This window comes from Zootoca vivipara, chromosome 12 (genome assembly GCF_963506605.1).
Source record: "Zootoca vivipara chromosome 12, rZooViv1.1, whole genome shotgun sequence".
Taxonomy (NCBI): domain Eukaryota; kingdom Metazoa; phylum Chordata; class Lepidosauria; order Squamata; family Lacertidae; genus Zootoca; species Zootoca vivipara.
In genome coordinates this window covers 4855600-4875112 of record NC_083287.1, presented here as the reverse complement: position 1 = coordinate 4875112, position 19513 = coordinate 4855600, and the positions used below count along the sequence as shown (strand labels likewise).

At 42.3% G+C, this 19513-nt stretch overlaps 1 protein-coding gene across 2 annotated transcripts in view; it reads left to right on the top strand.

Moving 5' to 3' along the window:
* SUGCT (succinyl-CoA:glutarate-CoA transferase) overlaps positions 1-19268 on the top strand; it is a 291365-nt gene extending 272097 nt beyond the window's left edge. For both annotated transcript variants that reach the window (XM_060280556.1, XM_035129164.2), the window contains exon 14: positions 16948-19268. In XM_060280556.1, the coding sequence (XP_060136539.1) occupies positions 16948-17111 (164 nt within the window). In that variant the 3' untranslated portion in view covers positions 17112-19268. The remainder of the gene's footprint in view (positions 1-16947) is intronic.
* Positions 19269-19513: the final 245 nt, after the last annotated feature.

The following is a 19513-nucleotide window of genomic DNA, read 5'->3' as shown; positions in this document are numbered from 1 at the left end:
CAGTTTAAGTACTCCACAGACCATCTGGAACGGATTAATTCACTTTCCATTACTTTCAATGGGAAAGTTCACTTCAGGTTAAGTACGCTTCAGGTTAAGTACAGACTTCCGGAACCAATTATGTTTGTAAACCGAGGTACCACTGTATTTCCCATGTGGAATTATTTTCAGGAAAGAATATTGAACATACAGTTATATTTAAAATACACCTCCCCTAGACATGCATATGGGACAAAGCTACCTTTTCATTAAATACATTTAGAAGTTTTACTCTAAAGAGATCAGGCAGATTCATGGAATAGAGCAAAACCAAGTCCACATAATATGGCTGAGAGCTAAGAGTAAACCACACGCTGGTGCCAAGTAAGTGTTGGAAATTATTCTCCTCTGCTGACAGTACCCTCATTACTGATTGTGCAAAGTAATTTATCAGACATTTCTTAAAATAAACCATTCGTTTATGCTAATAGGACTTGGCAGGGGAAAAAAATTGGCAGGACTTGAAGTTCATGGTGTTTTGGCTTTTGCAAACAAAAACTACAATAGTTCTGAGCATTTTGAGGAAACCGTTACCAGAGGCACGCATGCAGCTGAGTAAAGCGACGACTAATTGTGTAATTTTGAAATGGGAGGATGGGATATAATTCGTCTGATAAGTTGACACGACAAATCACATGCCAGAGAGTTGGGATGGATTTCGCCTTTCTGCACTCTGCACTTATTCAGCTTTAGGTATGAATAATTCAACTCTTAACATCTGCCCCGTGATTCTTACCAATTTTTTTGTATCTAATTTTGAATATCTCATTGAACTTGGTTTCCTTTCATGTCTCTCTTACACAAATGCGCACACACAAACTCTGCATTCTTTGGGCTTGATTACGTCAACATTTACACATGAGAATGAACTGTTCAGTGGAATCTTGCATGTTGCTCTTATAGAATAGTTCTATGCAGAATGACACTTACCAAAATCAATGTTTGTTTTGTCTGTTTTTATCACTTCTAACCAAATGTTTCCCACTAAAAATGTAATGGTTTTCCACAAAGAAATCATCTGAAAATAAACTGGCAAAAAATCTGGACTTTGAATATATGTACAGTCCTGTTTCTCCCCACCCTTGAGAGAAACCAAGAGTATCTAAAATAGACAGATTTGTCCATCCCTAGAAGGAGCCTAAGTTAAAACAAATAGCTGCCTCTGTGTGGCCAGGTAGGCGGTGGAGCCTCCTAAGGCCTTGGGATATTGGTCACTCTCAGTGGAGACGGACCCTGATGCCAGACCCCAATGCTTACAAAAGATTAATTTTAAAATCCTTTATGTGAAAATCCCAGGGCGGTGCCATTTCAGAAAATCATATGGGGAGAGTCATTCTTTGGATCTGCTCTTGGATGTATTTAAGATTTAAATTGCTAAAAAGCAGCTTATTTTAAGATCACTTGTTGTGGTTACTTTTTATATAAATAGCCAGAAATAGAGGTATGCTTGAAGAACAACAACATGTGGTTCCTTTCTCTCCCCTCCTCCCGCTTTTATGGCACCTCTGGTGCAGTTTTTGAAAACATTTCTCCCCCCCCCTCAGTGTATTAAAAAAGAATCCTAATCTGTTTATGATTCTGTGTGGCAGTGGTTTGTTGTTGTTTTTTAGTAGTTCTCTCCTTCCTGCAAAGAATGTTTTTGAATGGCCTTGACATCTAGAAAATTACTGTTCTTCATTTTCCCCCAGCTGTAAACAATATGAGTTTTTAAAAAAAACACAAAAAACACCCTCTGTTATTTACTGGTCAAATAACATTAAAAATGATGAGAGCTTATATATAGAGAGAGAGAGAGTAGAGAAAATTTATTCTCATTTGTTCCAGCTGTAACTTGACTGTTCACAAATTATGGAGTGAATACTTATATAAAAGGCAGAAACAAAATATTGTGTGTGTGTGTGATTGTGTGTGTGTGTATTAAAAAACAGGTCTAAGAGCTGGATCATGTGTTCTGTTCTCAAAAAGCTAGCAGGGGGAAAGTTCCAGGAGTATGAGTGTATTCAGAGACGGGGAATATTGTATTAGTTTTCCTGATTGCAATGCTAGCACTTCTGTTCCTTCCACACTGCAATACCCGTTTCATTATGGAAATGTGACTTTTTGACTGATATCCTGGCAGGTTACATTTGCACTAGCGGGCATGGTGTGCTACTCCCCCCCCCTCTTTCTGCACATGTGCATTTCTGTTCGCCCATGAAAACAGCAGGAAAGAAATGTACGCTGGTATGACCACCCCAAATGACGCTGCTTTACTCCTGGGATTTTCCAGGTTAATGAGGCAGCAAACAGATTATTTTTGGAAATCAAATAACATGGACATGAGTGTTAAACATGCATTATATTCTACTGATTTTCCAGGTGTGGCTTTTATGTCACGTGGAAGCTCAAGTATAACGTTGTAGACATTAACAGTCAGGGAGTTGTCATGGAAATTGAATAAACTGCCATGTGAATGTGGTCTAACTTCTGCTTGTCCCCTGATTTCTAGCCATGGGTCCGAGAGGGGTTTTGTTTGGCCCATGTGTTCCTCAGGAAAACCTGCTCTTTTCCGTTGCATCAGAACAAACATCAATCTGTTTAAAACCCGGCTGACGTTTGTTCTGATTCAGCGGTAAACAGTGGGTTTCCCCGGTGGAAAGTAGTGAAGCAAGTGGAAGTATGACAAAGCTCTATGAAGCGGGTTGTTCATTCTCATGTGGAGGCTGGTGCTCAGGAGGGAGTGTCAAGGGCTCTCGGTTTTGGCTCAGCACCTTCAAGGTCCACGTGGGGACCAGCCTGGTGTGTAGAGATATGTAGACCACCACCACATTGAATTCCAAACTGAATTGAATTTCTCAATCCTACTATTATGGCCTGTGCATGCTTAAGCATCACACCCCACTTCAGGTGGAGAAGGGAACAGGCCTATTGATGACACAACCCCCTGAGATTGGCAGGTAGAGTAAAGTTTCTGGATCGGTCAAGTCTGCTCTAAATACTGGGAGTCTGGCTTTCTGTTTTGTCTGGTCAGTGGAGCAGTATTTTCTGAATGCTACTCTTCATGCTGTAGATCTTTCATTTGCTGCACTTATATGCCACCCTTCATAATATTTTTATGATCCATGATGTATTTCTTTAAATATTTATGGGCTGCACTGTCATAAATATACAGCAAGGTCAATAGCCCTAGGTCTCCCGGGTTTTTCTTCTTGTATGAGGAGGCCTTGTAATTGCCATCATTTATCTATGTGCTGGGTGTGTGTGTGTGTGTTGTTCCATGGACCTCAAGGTCAGTAGGACATGTTCAGCCCAACTAAAAATCAGACCAGGCTTGATTTGCTTAAGGTGACAAAAGAAATATGCAGGAGAAAAAGAAATAGGAACCAGATCTCCACCATCCAGCCGTTCCCTGACTCTAATGTCAAGTTGATGTAATTAGAAGTTTCCAACGAATCTCTTATAAACATTTCATGTTTTCCCCTTCTCTGGCTGCATTAAAATGCATTTCCTCAAGAATGTCCAATGCACAAGAAAGGCAATTCTCTTCTGATATATGAAACTCCTCTCTAGTAATAAGATATTTGGGGTATTTGAGAAGAGAGGAAATTGCTAAGGATTAGCTTTATAGCACTTGAACATGTCTCTGAAATGCTACTCTGTAAGTCAATAAATAAACAAACAGAAAGAGGAAAAACCCCAATGGGATTACGGAGTTCTGTATCCTGTAGTTTATTAAATTTGTCAGCTAAAGCAGTATGGGATTAAGGTAGCGTATTTAATAATCTAAGGAAATCCTTGCACAAAGCACCTATCACTGGTCTTCATCTCAAAACATGCATTGGTGGAAGTATATGGTAGGAAATGAAAACAATAGACCTGCACCAGGAAGTCGTCAGCTTAGTATGCTTGCTCAAAGTACTAAACCCTTGGATATTGCTTACTTTAATGTCAACAGTTTTGGCTGACACTTCTTTGGATGAGAAGAGTCTCCCGCCGCCTGCATATGGCTATTGCTGTGGAGCAATGGAAGCAACTTTTCCTGTGGCAAAAGTGCTCACCCAGCACCAGCAGCTTGATCCTTGTATAAGCGTAATGAAAGAGGAAAAGGGCCCGATGAGGAGGAAAGCACCTCTTTGCTACCCTTCCTTAATTGTAACCACTCTCACAAGTCAATGACATTGACTAAGCCAAATTGCAGCTTTTGATCTAGATGGTAAAAGCAGTTGAATATCTCTCATTTCTTACACAATGATCCCATGTTTGATCAGTTTCATGTAACTGCTTCATTGGGGAAAAAACTAAGCAAGTGATTTACTTTGCTTTTAATGCTCTCTCAGTACTTAGCTTGGCAAGTCCATGCCCAGTGTGTTATTTAAAAGCGAGCTTCTTTCTATGGGCCTCTTACCCAACCAATTATTGCAAGCCATAGTTTTGCCTGATAGCAACTGGGACTGTGCCCACACGAGGGCATTCTGGCATACATGAGTTGCTCTTTCCATGTGTCCATTTCCATGTGCATCTCCATCCACACACGGACACTTTCCATTTTGTGCCTCTGAAATCTTCCTTGATGTTTCCCATCCACACTAGTGGACAGTGCTTGGTGGAATAGATTTGTGTGCTTGTTGCTCCTTCCCCCAGTTAACATTTCCCCATCCTCCATAAGTCCCAGAAAACATCGTGGGAATGTCTCTAGGTATGAGTTTAGTTGTGTGTGCTTCTCTCTCTGCCCCCCTCACTCCGTATATGAAATACAATTTTCTGATGTAACAGATTTACACAAAAGTGTATCACTCCAAGCTAGGAAACCTGAGGACTGCTTTGGGCACTGTGGGTATTTTTGTGCCTTGAGCAGGCACACTTTCAAATGTATATTATGTATGTTTTTACTATATACCCAATTTGCACAAAAGAGCACTAAAAATGTGTGTGTGTGTGTGTGTGTGTGTGTGTGTGTGTGTGTTGCTCCACCTGTGCAGGTAGACCCCACATTTTTGAAATACAGAATTTCAATTACAGCAGATTTTCACAATAAAAAATGGGTTACTCCAAACCAGGAAAGGATTTGCAGTTGCTCACATGAAAAGCTGTTGTTTCTTTCTTCCCCTTCTCCTTTCTTACCTCCTGTTCCTCCAAGGGCAAAAAAATATTTTTATTTTTAATACAGCTGGGGTTTCCCCCCCCCAGCAGTTCTACACAAAAGAGCTGTTGTAAAAAACCCAAAAAAACTTCAAACTTGCCTTCATCAGCAATTGGTGGGAAAGAGTGGGCTACATCATTTCCTTTGAGAAAGGAAACAAATAGGAAATAGGGAGTGATAGAGGCACCCAGTGAAACACATGTAAAAGCATCTGCCCATACAGGCGCATTAGTGCTGCCACAGTCAGATTGCGTGTAATTTTATACTGAATTTCCTTCCCTTACTAGATTATCTGTTGGTGGGGAAGATTCAAATTTAGTGTGTTGGGGTGGGGGAGCGTGGGCTGCCACTTGGATGAGAAGGATGTCATGTGAGGCATAAAAAAATACGAGACACAGGCAGCTCCAAATTAAACTCCAGGGTGGATGAGCCCTAGGTCAGTGCATTTGGCAGAACTCCATTGGGATTGCCTTTTCTGCATGAGACAGTTTTTTTTTAATTTAGTGGAGAATCATATGCTATTATTTTCTGAGCCAAAAGTGCAACCTTCGTTTTCAGAGACAATGGGCCAGAATTTTGATGTAACACTAAACCTCAGTTGTAGCATAGCTAGGTTTATGAAAATCAGCCTCATCCTCCGTGGAGATCAGACGTTGCATCTGCCTCTCCTCCTCCAGTGCATTTGGAAGCTTTTGCTTCTATTTCTGAATCACTCCATTTTTCTAGGTTGTCCAAACATGGATATACTATGGTTAATTTAACTATGGTTAGTGAAAACAAGCCAACTTCACACCATGGTCTATGAAGCTGGCTCTGTTTTGGTAACCATAGTTAAGCTTAACTAACTAAAGTTTAGTTAAGCTAAACAGCAGTTAATCTCAAATGAAAGTGAAAGCTGCCAATTTCATCATGGCCCTGCTGGGGCAAAAGAGTGCAACCCAGTGTGACGTTTGGCTCATTCTCCTAATGCTGAACCATGGTTCAGTGCCAGATCCAAGCCAGGTCAATGTTCGTTTGGTTGCTAGATTTTGGGGCTCTTATGTCCTACTTGTGAACTTCTTTTAGCATTTGGTTGGCTGTTTGCAGTAGACAAAAGGTTGTGTGAAATGGGTCATTGTTCTGCCCAACATGGCCATTCTTTTGCACATGTGAGAATTCCTCTATTAAGCCAAATGAATGTTCCTTGCATAATTGCGCACACTGATCAAGCTAGAAAATATAGCAATTAATGACATTACTTTTAGGACAGGTGATTCTCACTATTCTTACATCTTTGTACTCAAGTGAAATAACACAATTCCCTTCACCATTATAGGAATGTACTAAATAGCATGAAAACAATTTCCATAGGTGTGAAAATAGCCGAGTCTCATTATAGCCATTCAAAACATTTTTTTAAAAAAAATGTTTTCCATTTCTTGATCCAGATCTGCTTTTATTTTTGTGTGTGGCCAACCTTCAAAGTATCTACACAAAAGCATGCTTTAGAAATTAAACTGGCATTGCATCTTCCAGATTGAATTCAGAGTGTTCTGACACTTTTAAGGGTCACCAGTTTTTAACTGAGCCTGCTCATGCTTGCTTTAAAGCATGTGAACTGTAAAGTACAGTATGTGTACTAAAGTTATAGATAGGTCCTCCCTGCAGAGATCTCTTTAGGCCACAAAGAAGAGTGAACAAAGGAGGAGAGAATTTCTCTGCCTAAAATGTTGATGTTCTCCTTGGCTTTTCAGATTAAATGTGCCATGTATAATTGACAGGGCACACAAAGTGCTGTGTTGTAGTGTTGGTGGGCCAGACTTGGTATCACATTTGGCCACCTGATAGTTGTAGAAATGTGGTATATTTATACTGCTCATCATCATCATCATCACAAAAGCAAAAACATGTTATGCAGTACAGTAGAAACAGCAGCATCATTTCAGATAACCTTAGGTACACCCAGTGTATTGTGTATTTTGGCTTTCAAACTGTCCCTCTGTGTCCCATGGAGACTGCTTTATACATCTTTTAAATCATCTCCATTTCCTGCCATTTCATCACTCAGAATTGTTGCCTTTCACTTCTTTAGCCTGAGATGACTTTTGGGTTAGCTCTTTAATTCCACCCATGAACTGAGTACTGATTATGTCATTCAATTGCCGCTTCTCAGAAACCACAGGAAGCAAGAACAGCATGATATGCCTTATATTTTATTTTAAAAAATATTACAGGACAAAGCTGCAGGAATAGAACTAACGTACTATGCTACAGAACAGAACGTAACACTCCAGGTAGATCTAAATGCTGATATATATCATAGCAACCGATTCTAATAGCATTTTTCTAAAAGAAAAGGCAGCTTGCATTTCACTAGGGGAAAATAACAGCTGTTTTAAAAATTAATTTTCAAATGACTATAATCTGCAACAGGTACATATATATGAGGTGAAGTAATTCTTGGCATTCTTTGATTGATACAGTATCTGAAAGCTGGGGAAGTGGGTTGTATTTGAATCCAGGAATGTCACCCCAAGTATTTTATTTTATGATATTTTCCTCTGCAAGTGGATGAACAAGCATTACAAACATGCCCTCCACCTGTAAGATCCCATTATATGGCAGGTAATCAGGGAATAGCCAGTGCGTTAAAATGAAACCTGCACATTGAATCTGGCGGAAGACAGCTGGTGTAGAAATCAGCACAAGAATCAGAGCAGTCTGCGAAAGGCATCTGAGTTCACATTAAACATTGCTCTGTGCTTGCTGAGTTAGAAGGGTGGCTCTGAACTTTGCACGTTTTTGTAGAGGTGAGAGCTGCTTTTCATTTTCCTCCTCCTCCTCCCATCTGCTTAACGTCTTGACTTTCTGCAAGCAGGCAGCCATGCTCCAATTCAATGAAAAGGGTTTAGAGAAGAGGGTGTTTGTGTCCTTTGAGTTTTGTTTCATGGTACAATTTACACATTTTATTTGGCTGAAAAGTGTCACAAGGTTCAGCCCTGGAGAGGCTGAACCTGTGGAACAGTTTTAGGGAAGCAGGTCTGGAGCTTATGGCAAGAACAGGAAACCCAGGGGGCAAGGAGTGTGTATCCATTCGAAAGCGGAGAATATGGAAACAGGAAACTAAGGTGGTCAGAGACAAGGCCCTTCAGAACCCTGGACAGGTCCTAGGGACCATGCAGCTTGTTCCAGTGAGTGCTTGGTGTTCACTGAGCCCTTATATACTCCCAGGGCCCGACTACGCCTCTTAGATTTTGCCTCCTTGATTCCTTTGGCTTGGAGCCTGACACTTCTCTTCTGTTTCTTGCTGGATGCATTGCCTGTGGTGGCAAACAGGCTCAAATGCTCATGGGTCCTTTTGGGGAAAGGTGTTGGCTTCCCTCTGGTATGTTTTTCAGGGGTTACATTCTCTAGGGAGGATGTGTGATTCAGTAAGTTCCAGGTTGTTGGCAGAGGCTCATGGTCAAGACCCTAAAGTAGCGTGTCTGGGGTCTCCTCTGCCAGCCCTCCTGAGGCTTGTGCTAGCAAGATGCCTCCTGAATAGGTCACTGCAGGCACTCCAGGTCATGGCATCATCACAGCTAAATCATTATAAGTGTCTTCCATATGGGATGCCCCAATGACATCTCGAGGTGTGGGACTATTGGCAGGCAGATGGCAGATAACCCTGGGAGGATCCTAGTCATTGGTAACGAATGGAAACCCCAGAAACAGGATGGGGAGGCAGCATTGAATCACCTGGATGCAGAGCCGTTATCTGATGACAACAGGCCTGATCTGTGCCTCTGCTGCCTGGGAGCTGGTGCCGCAAAATGGTCTTCCCACCCTAAGCAGCAGGACTGTGGATGAGGCAGCAGCTGTGCTACTCTATTGAGACCTGCTGCTGCTGCTGCTGGAGAGGGGTTTCCTCACCCGCACTGCACATCCTTGGCTGACACTGGCTGGACACATAGCAAAATACATGTTGTGTAGAGGGTGGTAAACTTAACACTGAGATGTTCTTTAAGGAGTATTTTACTCCAGTGTGTTCACACATCACAGTGGCCTTTTATTGATAGTTGAAGTAAATGAGGTCTGTAGCATCCTTGAAGACAATAAATGCCAACCATTCTTTGCTGTGATTTGTATAGAAGCTAAAGGCTCAAATCCGACAATCTTACAAAAGGAAGATGCATTAGCAAGACAGTGAGGGCGGGGGGGGGGGATGACACATCCTGGAAAGAAACATCAAGTCAAATGTGAAACCCACAAGTGCCAGTGGCAAAGGATCAAAGGTGAGGGGGTGGGTGGGAGGGAGGGAGATGCTGATGATGCTCCCAGGCAGTCAATGATGGAAAAATTCTCTTTAAACCAAGCACCTGCTGCTTACGGTTAGAACTTCAAAATTACTAGCTCAAGTAAGTTAAAGCACTTTACTTCACAGTGAAAGTGGGGTGGTGGAGAAAAGAAAAAGGAACTAGTCCAAAGCATCAGGAGGTGGAAAAAGTCAAGGAGAATGGGGAATTGCATTAATGAAACTGATCTGTGCACATTTGAGATGGAATATTGCTTATGCATGGCTGGTTCCAATCTGATTCTAATTTATACTCTCAAGCTTTTAAGTTGTCTTATTTCTTGGATGCAAAGTTTCATCGTTGTCTCCCCCTCCCCAGTCTCTCTCCCTCTCTGGATAGCTTCTTAGCCTTATACTTCATTCTTCTCCATGGATGTGTCTGGTTCTTGCATTTCACTTTCTCAATATTCCTGTAGCTTTTATGGGTGAAGAAAGAGGATTCCAGTCTTCTTCTTCACAGGATAGAATGAAAACCTCTGGTAATATTTACTGCCACAAGAACTTCAGAAAGAGGGCCACACTGTTGTGCTCACACATGCACACTTGTGCAACTTAAACCCAAGGCTGCTTGATTGAAGAGATTTGAGTGCCCCATACTGCTTTGATATTTCCAACCTCAGATGAGCTGAATATCACATGACAGGGGTTGGCAACAGACAATGGAAAGCCAACACAATTGCTTGCCCTCCGTACTGTGTTGGTATTGATCAAATTGTCAGTTTGTTAATTCATTTGAATAGGGTCCCAAAGTGGAATTTGCCCTTTTCTCCCGCCCAAATCCTCATGTTGGCTGTTCTTTTAGGAATTTAAAATTAAAGTAAAACAGATGATTGCTTGGAATGGAAGGCAGCAGGAGAATTGAAGCAGCCCCTCAGATAGCGCTCTAGCTGCCACAAGCTGTAAAGAGGCAGTTGCACCAAGGCATCAAAACTGGCATTGGGTGCTGTGCAAATGAGGGAGTCATGTGCCACCATCCTCAACATTTTCAGGGCAAGGCGATTACGATGGTGGCTGTCTGCCAGTTGAATGCATGCCTAGATAAGGCAGATTATCCAGACCCACTTCAGTCTGGCTTTAGACCTGGATTTCACAATGCAATAGCCTTGGTCTCCTTGATTGGTGATCTTTATCAGGAGTGAGACATGGAGAGTGCAACCCTGTTGGCTTTTCCTGATCTCTTGGCGGTTTAACACATTGACCAGTGTGTGACTAGAGTGACCAGGTGGCATTAGTGGTGACATGCCTATGCCCAGCTTTTGGCTGTTTCACCTGCTATAGCCATCCCTGAACCAGAATAGCCTTACTTCAGTAAGCCATGACCCAATAGCCTTAAGATTGGCCTGTTGTGATGCGTTTTATCCCACCCAGGGCCCACTGCCTCAGGCGGCAGGATGCCCAGGGACAGCAGATCCTGTCTTCAAGGAACGCTTCTTCTTCTGCTGCTGCTGTGCAGTCCTTAAGAGGCCAAATCTACTAGCCCAGTGTTCCTCCTTGACCAATAGGAGGTGCTCCTCCCGTCCTTGTTCTCAGTGTAGATCTTCACCCACCCCTTCCCTGACGTGTGTGTGGTGTTTGCTGCAAGTGTCAACATGTCTTAGGCTAGTCCTGTGTGGCACTAGCTGTCATGGGCCAGGAATCAGCTTCACCTGCTGAGCAGCAACCTGAAGGAGCAGAAGGCAGTGACTGCACCTGCTGCTGATCAGCCTTCTTCTTCCTGATGTGAACCAGCTGGCTCCAGCTTTCTTAAGCAGGGTTTCCAGCCTCAGTCAGTTGCTGGAAACATTTGCCGTTCCTGATCAGACCTTGCGGCTTCTTGCTTCTCTTGACCTTGGACCCTCTGCTTTCTTGACCCCCGGACCATCTGACTACGTGAGCTGAGAAACTCCTTAGGACTGCACTGAACCTTGCATACGGACTCTGCCTCCAGGCAAGTACCCCCAAGACTTGGCTGACTGGCTGGCCTTTCCTGCCACTGAGCTCTGCTGTGGCTGAGCGGCACAGGACGACGATACTACTGTTCAAAGACAGTCCAGAAGCTGCAGCTAGTGCAGGGTATGACCGCCAGGGCAGCAAGATCAGACCATGTGTCACCAGTCCTTTCTCATAATATGCCTTTATTAAGGATTTTCGTTGGATTGCCATTTGTTCTGATTGCTAAATAGTAGGTTTTCCCTTGGGAAGGAGTGGGGCAAGGGGGAAGCTGCTTGGACCCATGCCCAGAAAGTGAGGGCCAAGCAGAAAACCTCTGAGACACTCTTAAGAAAATGCAAGGGGAAATGCTAAACTGAGCAGTGGCCAACCTAGTAGCCTTCTCTCGGAACTGTTGCATGGGAAATGGGAAGCTGTCCTTTAATTGCTCGTTTCTAAGTTCTAGGCTGGGGGGGGGAGAGAAGTAATTAAATAAATCACATGCAGAACTGAAATTATATAGTGTAAAACTCCGAATAATCATTTTTCAAGACAGTTTGTGACAAGTCTGTTATTTATAATTTAATGCTTTTTAACTCTTTGTCTTGGGAAGGTCAGTGCTTTTATTCCTGCGTGTGCAACTGGAATTAATCTAGGCAATTGGGACATTCAGGGCAGCTCTTGGTGCCTGGGCTGTGGTTGGTGCAGGTCCCTGCTTTTGCTCTTGTTCTCTTTCATCTCAGAAATCTACCATAAAACCTCCTGGACTGTTAACCTTTTAAAAAGAAAGACATCTTTAATCCCCTTGGGACCTCACGTAGCAAAAGGATGTTTGCACTGTCTTATCTGTCTTTTATATCTCATGTTTTAATGTGTTCTGTGTCTTAACTTTATGGTTTGTTTGGCGCCTGGGATGTTATGGCAGAGAGGCGCCAAATAAACAAAAATTTATGATGATGATGTATATTTCAAGTACTAGGGAAGACGGAGACAATTTGGTACTATACGTATAACTGATATAATGTTCATCTGACGCCTTATGAAACCTTGGCGATAAAGCAGTATCTGGAGCAAGTATCTTAGTAACTTGGTAAAGAAGTCAAAATATAAATATTGATTTACAGAACTTTACATATAGGAGAATGTGTGTTTAGGTCTTTCTTGTGGAATGCTCACTGCTTTCTCAAGAAAAAGTATTCTAAATATGTAGTACAAGGTTAGTCTTTCAAGTTAGTTTTCCAAATTCCCCCCCCCTCTCCCTCTGTTTCATACCTTCAGTTTGTATGGCACCTTTAGAGAGTTGCATTGGCAACCTGCCGTGTCTCTCATATTATAAGACACCGTCTTACATTTATTTTTCCTCAAAAAAACACACCATGGCTTATTTTCAGGGGATGTCTTATTTTTTATTACGTATGGTACAGCAATCTACATTTATTCGGTTATAATTAAGTTGTCTTCTTCTGGAACATCGCCATAACTCTCCAAACCCAAACTCTCCAAAGTATGCTACAACAAACTACATTGCACCATACCGTACTTTTGCACCAAGCAAAAGCACCCGGGGGGGGGGGGGAGAGCAATTGCATGCAATTAAAGCTTGCATTAAACATGCATAAAGTGGGCAAGGCAAGAAAAAAAAAGTACCCTACCTGTACCGTAGTGTCTTGCAACTGGGCTTTGGAGAGCTGCACCTCTTGCTGGGTCCCGCTGGGTCGGAGCTTTGCATGGCTTGAGTTGCGGGTCCCAGGGCTTCGCGCGCTAAGGCTACAGTCGGGGCTTAGCGCGGCTTGACTTTTGGCTTCTGCCGGGTCCCGGGTCTTCGCGCGCTGAGGGTCCTACCGGGTCCCAGGGCTTCGCACGCTGAGAGTCCTGCCGGGTCCCGGGGCTTCGTGCGCCGCGCGCAAAGGCTGCAGCCGGGTCCCGGGGCTTCACGCACTATGCGCTGAGGGTCCTGCCAGGTCCCGGGGGTTAACGCGGCAGCAGCATCTGGTTCCGAGCAGCCCCCTTCCTTTTCCTCTTCTTTGCCACAGACCTGCTCCCACCACGGTACGGTACCCGGTATGGCTTATTTTTCGGGTATGCCTTATATTTTGCCACCTCAGGAAAATCCTGCCATGGCTTATTTTGTAGGTATGTTTTATAATGTGAGAAACACGGTACATAGGTCTATGCATCCAATCCCAAGAAAGTTATAATTTAAGATGGACAATGGAGAGTAACAGAAGGTAGGGGAGAATGGAAACAAATGCTACCATTCCTACACGGGGAGAGAGGTGGCACCATTGACACTGAGACTCTTCCTTTTGATGGTGACAGTGGGCAAGAAAGGAGGAAGTTGTTTAAGGGAGCAGAAAAGCTTTGGTAATGCAAAGTCACGGGGGAGGGGCAGAACAACAAACAAGGGGAGGAATAATAGCTGGTGGAGCCCATTCTCAAAACTGCATAGTCCAACCTTTTGCATATAAAGCAAGGCTGCTCTTGTGGAACTTTTGATTAAGGCTGATCTACTTCCTTACTGTGGGACCCAGGTGGCGTTGTGGGCTAAACCACTGAGCCTAGGGCTTGCTGATCAGAAGGTCGGCGGTTCGAATCCCTGTGACGGGGTGAGCTCCCGTTGCTTGGTCCCAGCTCCTGCCAACCTAGCAGTTCGAAAGCACGTCAAAATGCAAGTAGATAAATAGGAATCGCTATAGCGGGAAGGTAAATGGCGTTTCCATGTGCTGCTCTGGTTCGCCAGAAGTGGCTTTGTCATGCTGGCCACATGACCTAGAAGCTATACACCGGCTCCCTCGGCCAATAATGCGAGATGAGCGCGCAACCCCAGAGTCGGTCACGACTGGACCTAATGGTCAGGGGTCCCTTTACCTTTACTTCCTTACTGATTATTATCCTTATTTACTACTGCCAAGGCTGGGTATAGCTCAGTGATACTTCTAAGTTCACATGTATAGGATTGCATTGTTAGTTTGCTTTTCATTTGATCAGTTTAATCTCCAGAGGTCATTTATTTGCAAGCTGGTTTCCTTACAACTTCAAAACTGATAGTGGCATTTGCGCAATATAAGAATGCAAGCCCCAACCACTTTAGACAATGAATGTTGGCATTTACCAGTGCTCAAGGTGAGAATTTATCTTTCATTGAGGATCTTTAATGTAAGGCTTGGCGCGGTGGGAGGGGGCAGTCAGCTAAAGTTTAGGAATTTAGAAACAGCTCTGAATGAAAGGGACTTGAAATGACAGTCCATCTCAATAGTGTTGCCTTTCGAGTATTTAGGAAAGCAGTTTGAAGGACTGCAAATTGGATAGTTCACCTAGTTCAACATATAGTCTATTGGTGAGTTTGTGTGGGTTTTTAGTAAGAGCTAGTACGGTAAGTAGACTTATTTCTTTAAACTGCCATAATGTGAGAGCAGTGTGAGATGCAACTTCCAGAGAAGTAGTCATGACAACCTGTTGCAGCAAAAAACAACAGAGTCCTAACACATTTTATGCTGACACAGATTTAGGCCAAGAAAACCGGGATGCAAATCACTGCTCAGTTATGAGTAGATCATTCGGCTGGATCCAGACTAAGTTAGTAGCACTTAGGTCTCACTGAGATGAAGGTGGCTGAACAATGGAAGGAGGGGGAATTCCGGGGGGGGGGGATAGAAAATGAGAGAGGAAACAAGGAATTGTCCTGCTCACTATCAGCATGGATCTGCCTCCTTGGGAGTGTTGTTGTTTAGTCGTTTAGTCGTGTCTCACTCTTCATGACCCCATGGACCAGAGCACGCCAGGCACTCCTGTCTTCCACTGCCTCCCGCAGTTTGGTCAAACTCATGTTCGTAGTTTCGAGAACACTGTCCAACCATCTCGTCCTCTGTCGTCCCCTTCTCCTAGTGCCCTCCATCTTTCCCAACATCAGGGTCTTTTCCAAGGATTCTTCTCTTCTCATGAGGTGGCCAAAGTCTTGGAGCCTCAGCTTCAGGATCTGTCCTTCCAGTGAGCACTCAGGGCTGATTTCCTTCAGAATGGATAGGTTTGATCTTCCTGCAGTCCATGGGACTCTCAAGAGTCTCCTCCAGCACCAGAATTCAAAAGCATCAATTCTTCGACGATCAGCCTCCTTGGGATTGTTATTTATTTGTTAATTAAATTTGTATCTCAAATCTTCCTCCCAAAGGAGCCAAGGGCAACAGACACTTTAAAACATTTGAAAACTTCAAAAATAACAACACACAAACAAATCCAAAACAAATTTAAGAACAGACACCAGTGAATTGTATATTTACAATAAATGTATAAAAACACATCAGTGCTCTTGTGTAGTTCCCATTCATTTCAGTGCATCCCTTGGCAGAAAAAGTGTTTTCCAACCTGCCCTATTAATTGATTTCAGGTTTTGCAGTGGCTACCTTATCTGACTCACAGAAGTTTTAATTTTTTGCCCTGTGGAATTTTTTCATCACTACAGATTAATAATAATAATAATAATAATAATAGATAAATGCACAAATAATATTCTAATCCAAGTTGCAATCTCAAGGTTGGATCGTAGGAGAATGGTCTGTTCAATGAAGATTCTGAACATGTTATGCTCTGAATCTGTGAACAGGCACAGCCCCTTTTCATTTACCAAACCTGATTTATAATATGTGTACAAAATGTCCTTCTGGAACTCGCGCTGGAATAATGGAAGTGGAATTGTAAACATAAAAACCTGAAGAAAAAAAACCCCACAGCCACATAGCAAGGACTGAACAACTTTGTTAGCAGCCCTCGTTTGCTAGACTGATTTAAATATTCTGTGGGGGCTGATAAAAAGAAATGCAATTTGTATAATATGTATCAGTATAGCAAATACAGAAGAGGGATATGGGCATTTCAGTAAGTGGTCACCAAGGCCTGCTTTTCGTTTAACAGTGAAAACACACGCAGCACTCGTGTGATTTAATTCTTTTCCTGAACTTCAGTGGAAATATCTGGTTGAAGACATATCAACTACGGTAGCTCTGAAGCAGTGACGAACCAGGGAAGTGGCTCCACAAGTTCACGAGTCTGGCTTAGAGCGAGATTTTTGTGCACTGATCCATATGAACAAGAAGCATTGTTTACCAGACTCCTGCTTAAGAAATTGCTCTCTTCAAAATCTTATTTATACATTCTGCCACAAAAAAAGTGGAAGGTTTGCTATTTTTTAAGTTGTGTTTATAATAGCTGGTTTGGTTGAAACTGTCAGCTAAGCAGCATACTTTGTGATTGGTGGTTTCAGCTTCCCATTGCTTCCGTCGTCTTTGGATTGATGCAAATCTTCATCCATGTCACTGTCTCATCATGCAACAACTCCTGAAAATAGCCCCTTTTGAAACAATGAAGGGCAATGTGAAATCTCTGGCTTTTGACTTGTGATGCAAATCACATGAAAATCTTGTCAAGAGAAAGAGAAAAGCATTCTCAACGAACAAGAAATTGTGATATTTGGGGGGGTGTCTTCTCTGTTTATACCAGTACAGGATGGCATTCTTTACAAAACTAACCATGACCATTATTGACTTCCAATTTCCTTGTTTCTTGTTTTTGACAGGACCAGCCGTAAGGTACAGCCAGTTTGAAGTGTCTGAGCCCAAACCTCCTCCTCTCATTGGTCAGCACACGTTGGATGTTCTGAAGGATACTCTGGAGTACACGGATGATGCGCTAGAGGAACTGCTCAGCTCTGGAGCAATAGTTCAGCACGAACACATGTGAATGGCTTTGGCTTCGGATGTTGACGGAGAAGAAACTTCCTGGAATTCTACCAGGATCTCTTTCGTTTTCACAACTCATGATGGAGATGTGATTTAAGTTCTTGGTATTTTTAAATATATATATAATCTGAAACACACCCAGCATTCAAGTATCAACCTGCAAAGTTTTAAAATAATCTATTTTTCCTGCCTTTCATGCAGGGTGTGTGTGTGTGCAGGTAGAGGTGCTGGTATCCTAGAGGTGCTCGTAACTATGAAATTCAGCATTTGGTATATTGCTGATAGACCAAAATAAAACCCACCGTGCAATCCCACTGCCACATGTTCAGCAGTGCCTCTCTCTGGCAACACATTGATGCATTTCAGAAGATCTGGGTTCCATGCCAAAAGCTACTAATTGCATGGGTAAAGCTAGTAGAATCTAGGCCATAATTAACAGCACGTGATACTCGAAAGCAAAACCACTTTCTGTATACAAAGCAATATGGCATTTCTTTAAGCACGGGGGTTGGGGGGATGATTGTTCAATCTTACAGGCATATAATTTAGATCAAAAGTAGAATTCTGAACAAGAAGATTCCAAAACTTTTATTTCTGCTAAAGTAAGTAACTGCCTTCCTTCCCTGAAACTAAATAAAGCTAACTGAAACTGACACTCAACAAATAATGACCATATTACACTCAAAGGATCGGAAACAGGCCTCCCATTTTAAGTGGCCTGTCACTTGGTTTCCAGTTTAACAAACAACATCCTCTGTTTTAAATCTGAACTTCACAACTATATCTTGCTTTCCGGGGTGGGGGAGAGAAAGAAAGAAAATTATTACATAATTAAGTTTAAAAATGGATTTGCAATCGCCTTTGAAGTTGTGTGGCATGGTCTTCCTTTGTTGGCTTATTTTGTAAATTTTTGTGTTCTCTCATTTTCAGATTTCCTTCTAATCTTTTTTCCTCCTTGTACGTGTGTGTGTAAAATTACAATCTCGGTACCAGAGTCAACACTTTTGTCCATATGCTAAATGCATCATTAGATTTTTGGATGGCTCTAAGCATCAGAAGATGTGTGCATGGGCAAGAGTCAGGAATCGGGGATGCAGGGATGGGATTGGGAGGGAAAACTGCATAATTCCCCTTTAATTCAAGAATAACAGCCAAGATTAAAGAGGAGAAAGAATGCTGGGAACTCAGTTTTAGATATGGCGATTTGGTTGTAAACTGGGCACTGCTTTTGTTGAAAAAAGTCCCTTTTAAACTCATATTTACAAATAGGCATGCTGTTTCTGCTTAGCCTCTTTCTCATTTCCAAGAACAGAATACATAAGATTTAGATTAATCCAAAACCTCCTAAAGGAGCTTTGTCTTGTCCAGTAGTTTCCAAAGGAAAGGGCTAAGTGTCACCAAACCAATTCATGCAAACCCCATTGGCTTACTTACTTTGTGATTCCATATTTTATTTTTGTTCCACAAGGCTGCAGACAAATAGGAAGTTCATTTTCTTATCCTTTGGGCTTGTTTGAACCTCAGGACCTAATAGCCACTTTCCTCAGAAAAAAGTCAGTGAGTTAAATGAGACTCACTTCGTAAAATGTTTCATATCCCAGTCTCAGAATGCTTTTAGGCATCTTTATCTGCAGGAAGCTATGTTGAAATTTGTACACAAATTGTAGCCAGGCACAGCAGAATGGTGATTGTACAGAATTCTGCTCAGCACAAACCAGCCTGTTAATTTTGACCCAGGATGACTGCGCTCTTTCCATGTCAGCAAGAGGCACTGTGCCCCAGGGTGTTCTGACTAGTTAACCAAGAGCAACCCAGGTCTACTACCACGGAGAGAAAGTGTTGAAATTGCTTAGAATCTGGGGCTGGGTTTACATGGGCAGCAAAATGAGATTGGAATGAACTGGTAGAAAAGGCAGAAGTTAGGGAGAGAGCACTTACTTATTATAATTAACATTTTACTGAAAAGTTCCTTCTTCATGCATCAAACCTATAAATTCTTCTAACTGGGCTGTGCAAAGCAGAAGCAGTACCACACAATCTGCAGATCAACATGGACGTAACTACAAAGATAACCTTTGGCCAGCAATTGGTTGGAGGAATTGTCATCCGAGATCAAATATAGTTGGTATAGAATAACACTGAACAAAGGACCTGTAAGAATCTGTTTATATATATATATATTATATATTATATTATATATATATATTATATATATATATATTATATATATATATTTATCTGTATATATATATATATATATATATATATATATATATATATATATAATATAATGGTATTGGCGTACAGATGTGGTGCATGATCAGATTTCAGATTGTTGCCCAACATGTGCCCAGTCTAATTGCCCCAGATCCCACTCGTGGGGAACCACAATTTCCAAAGCTT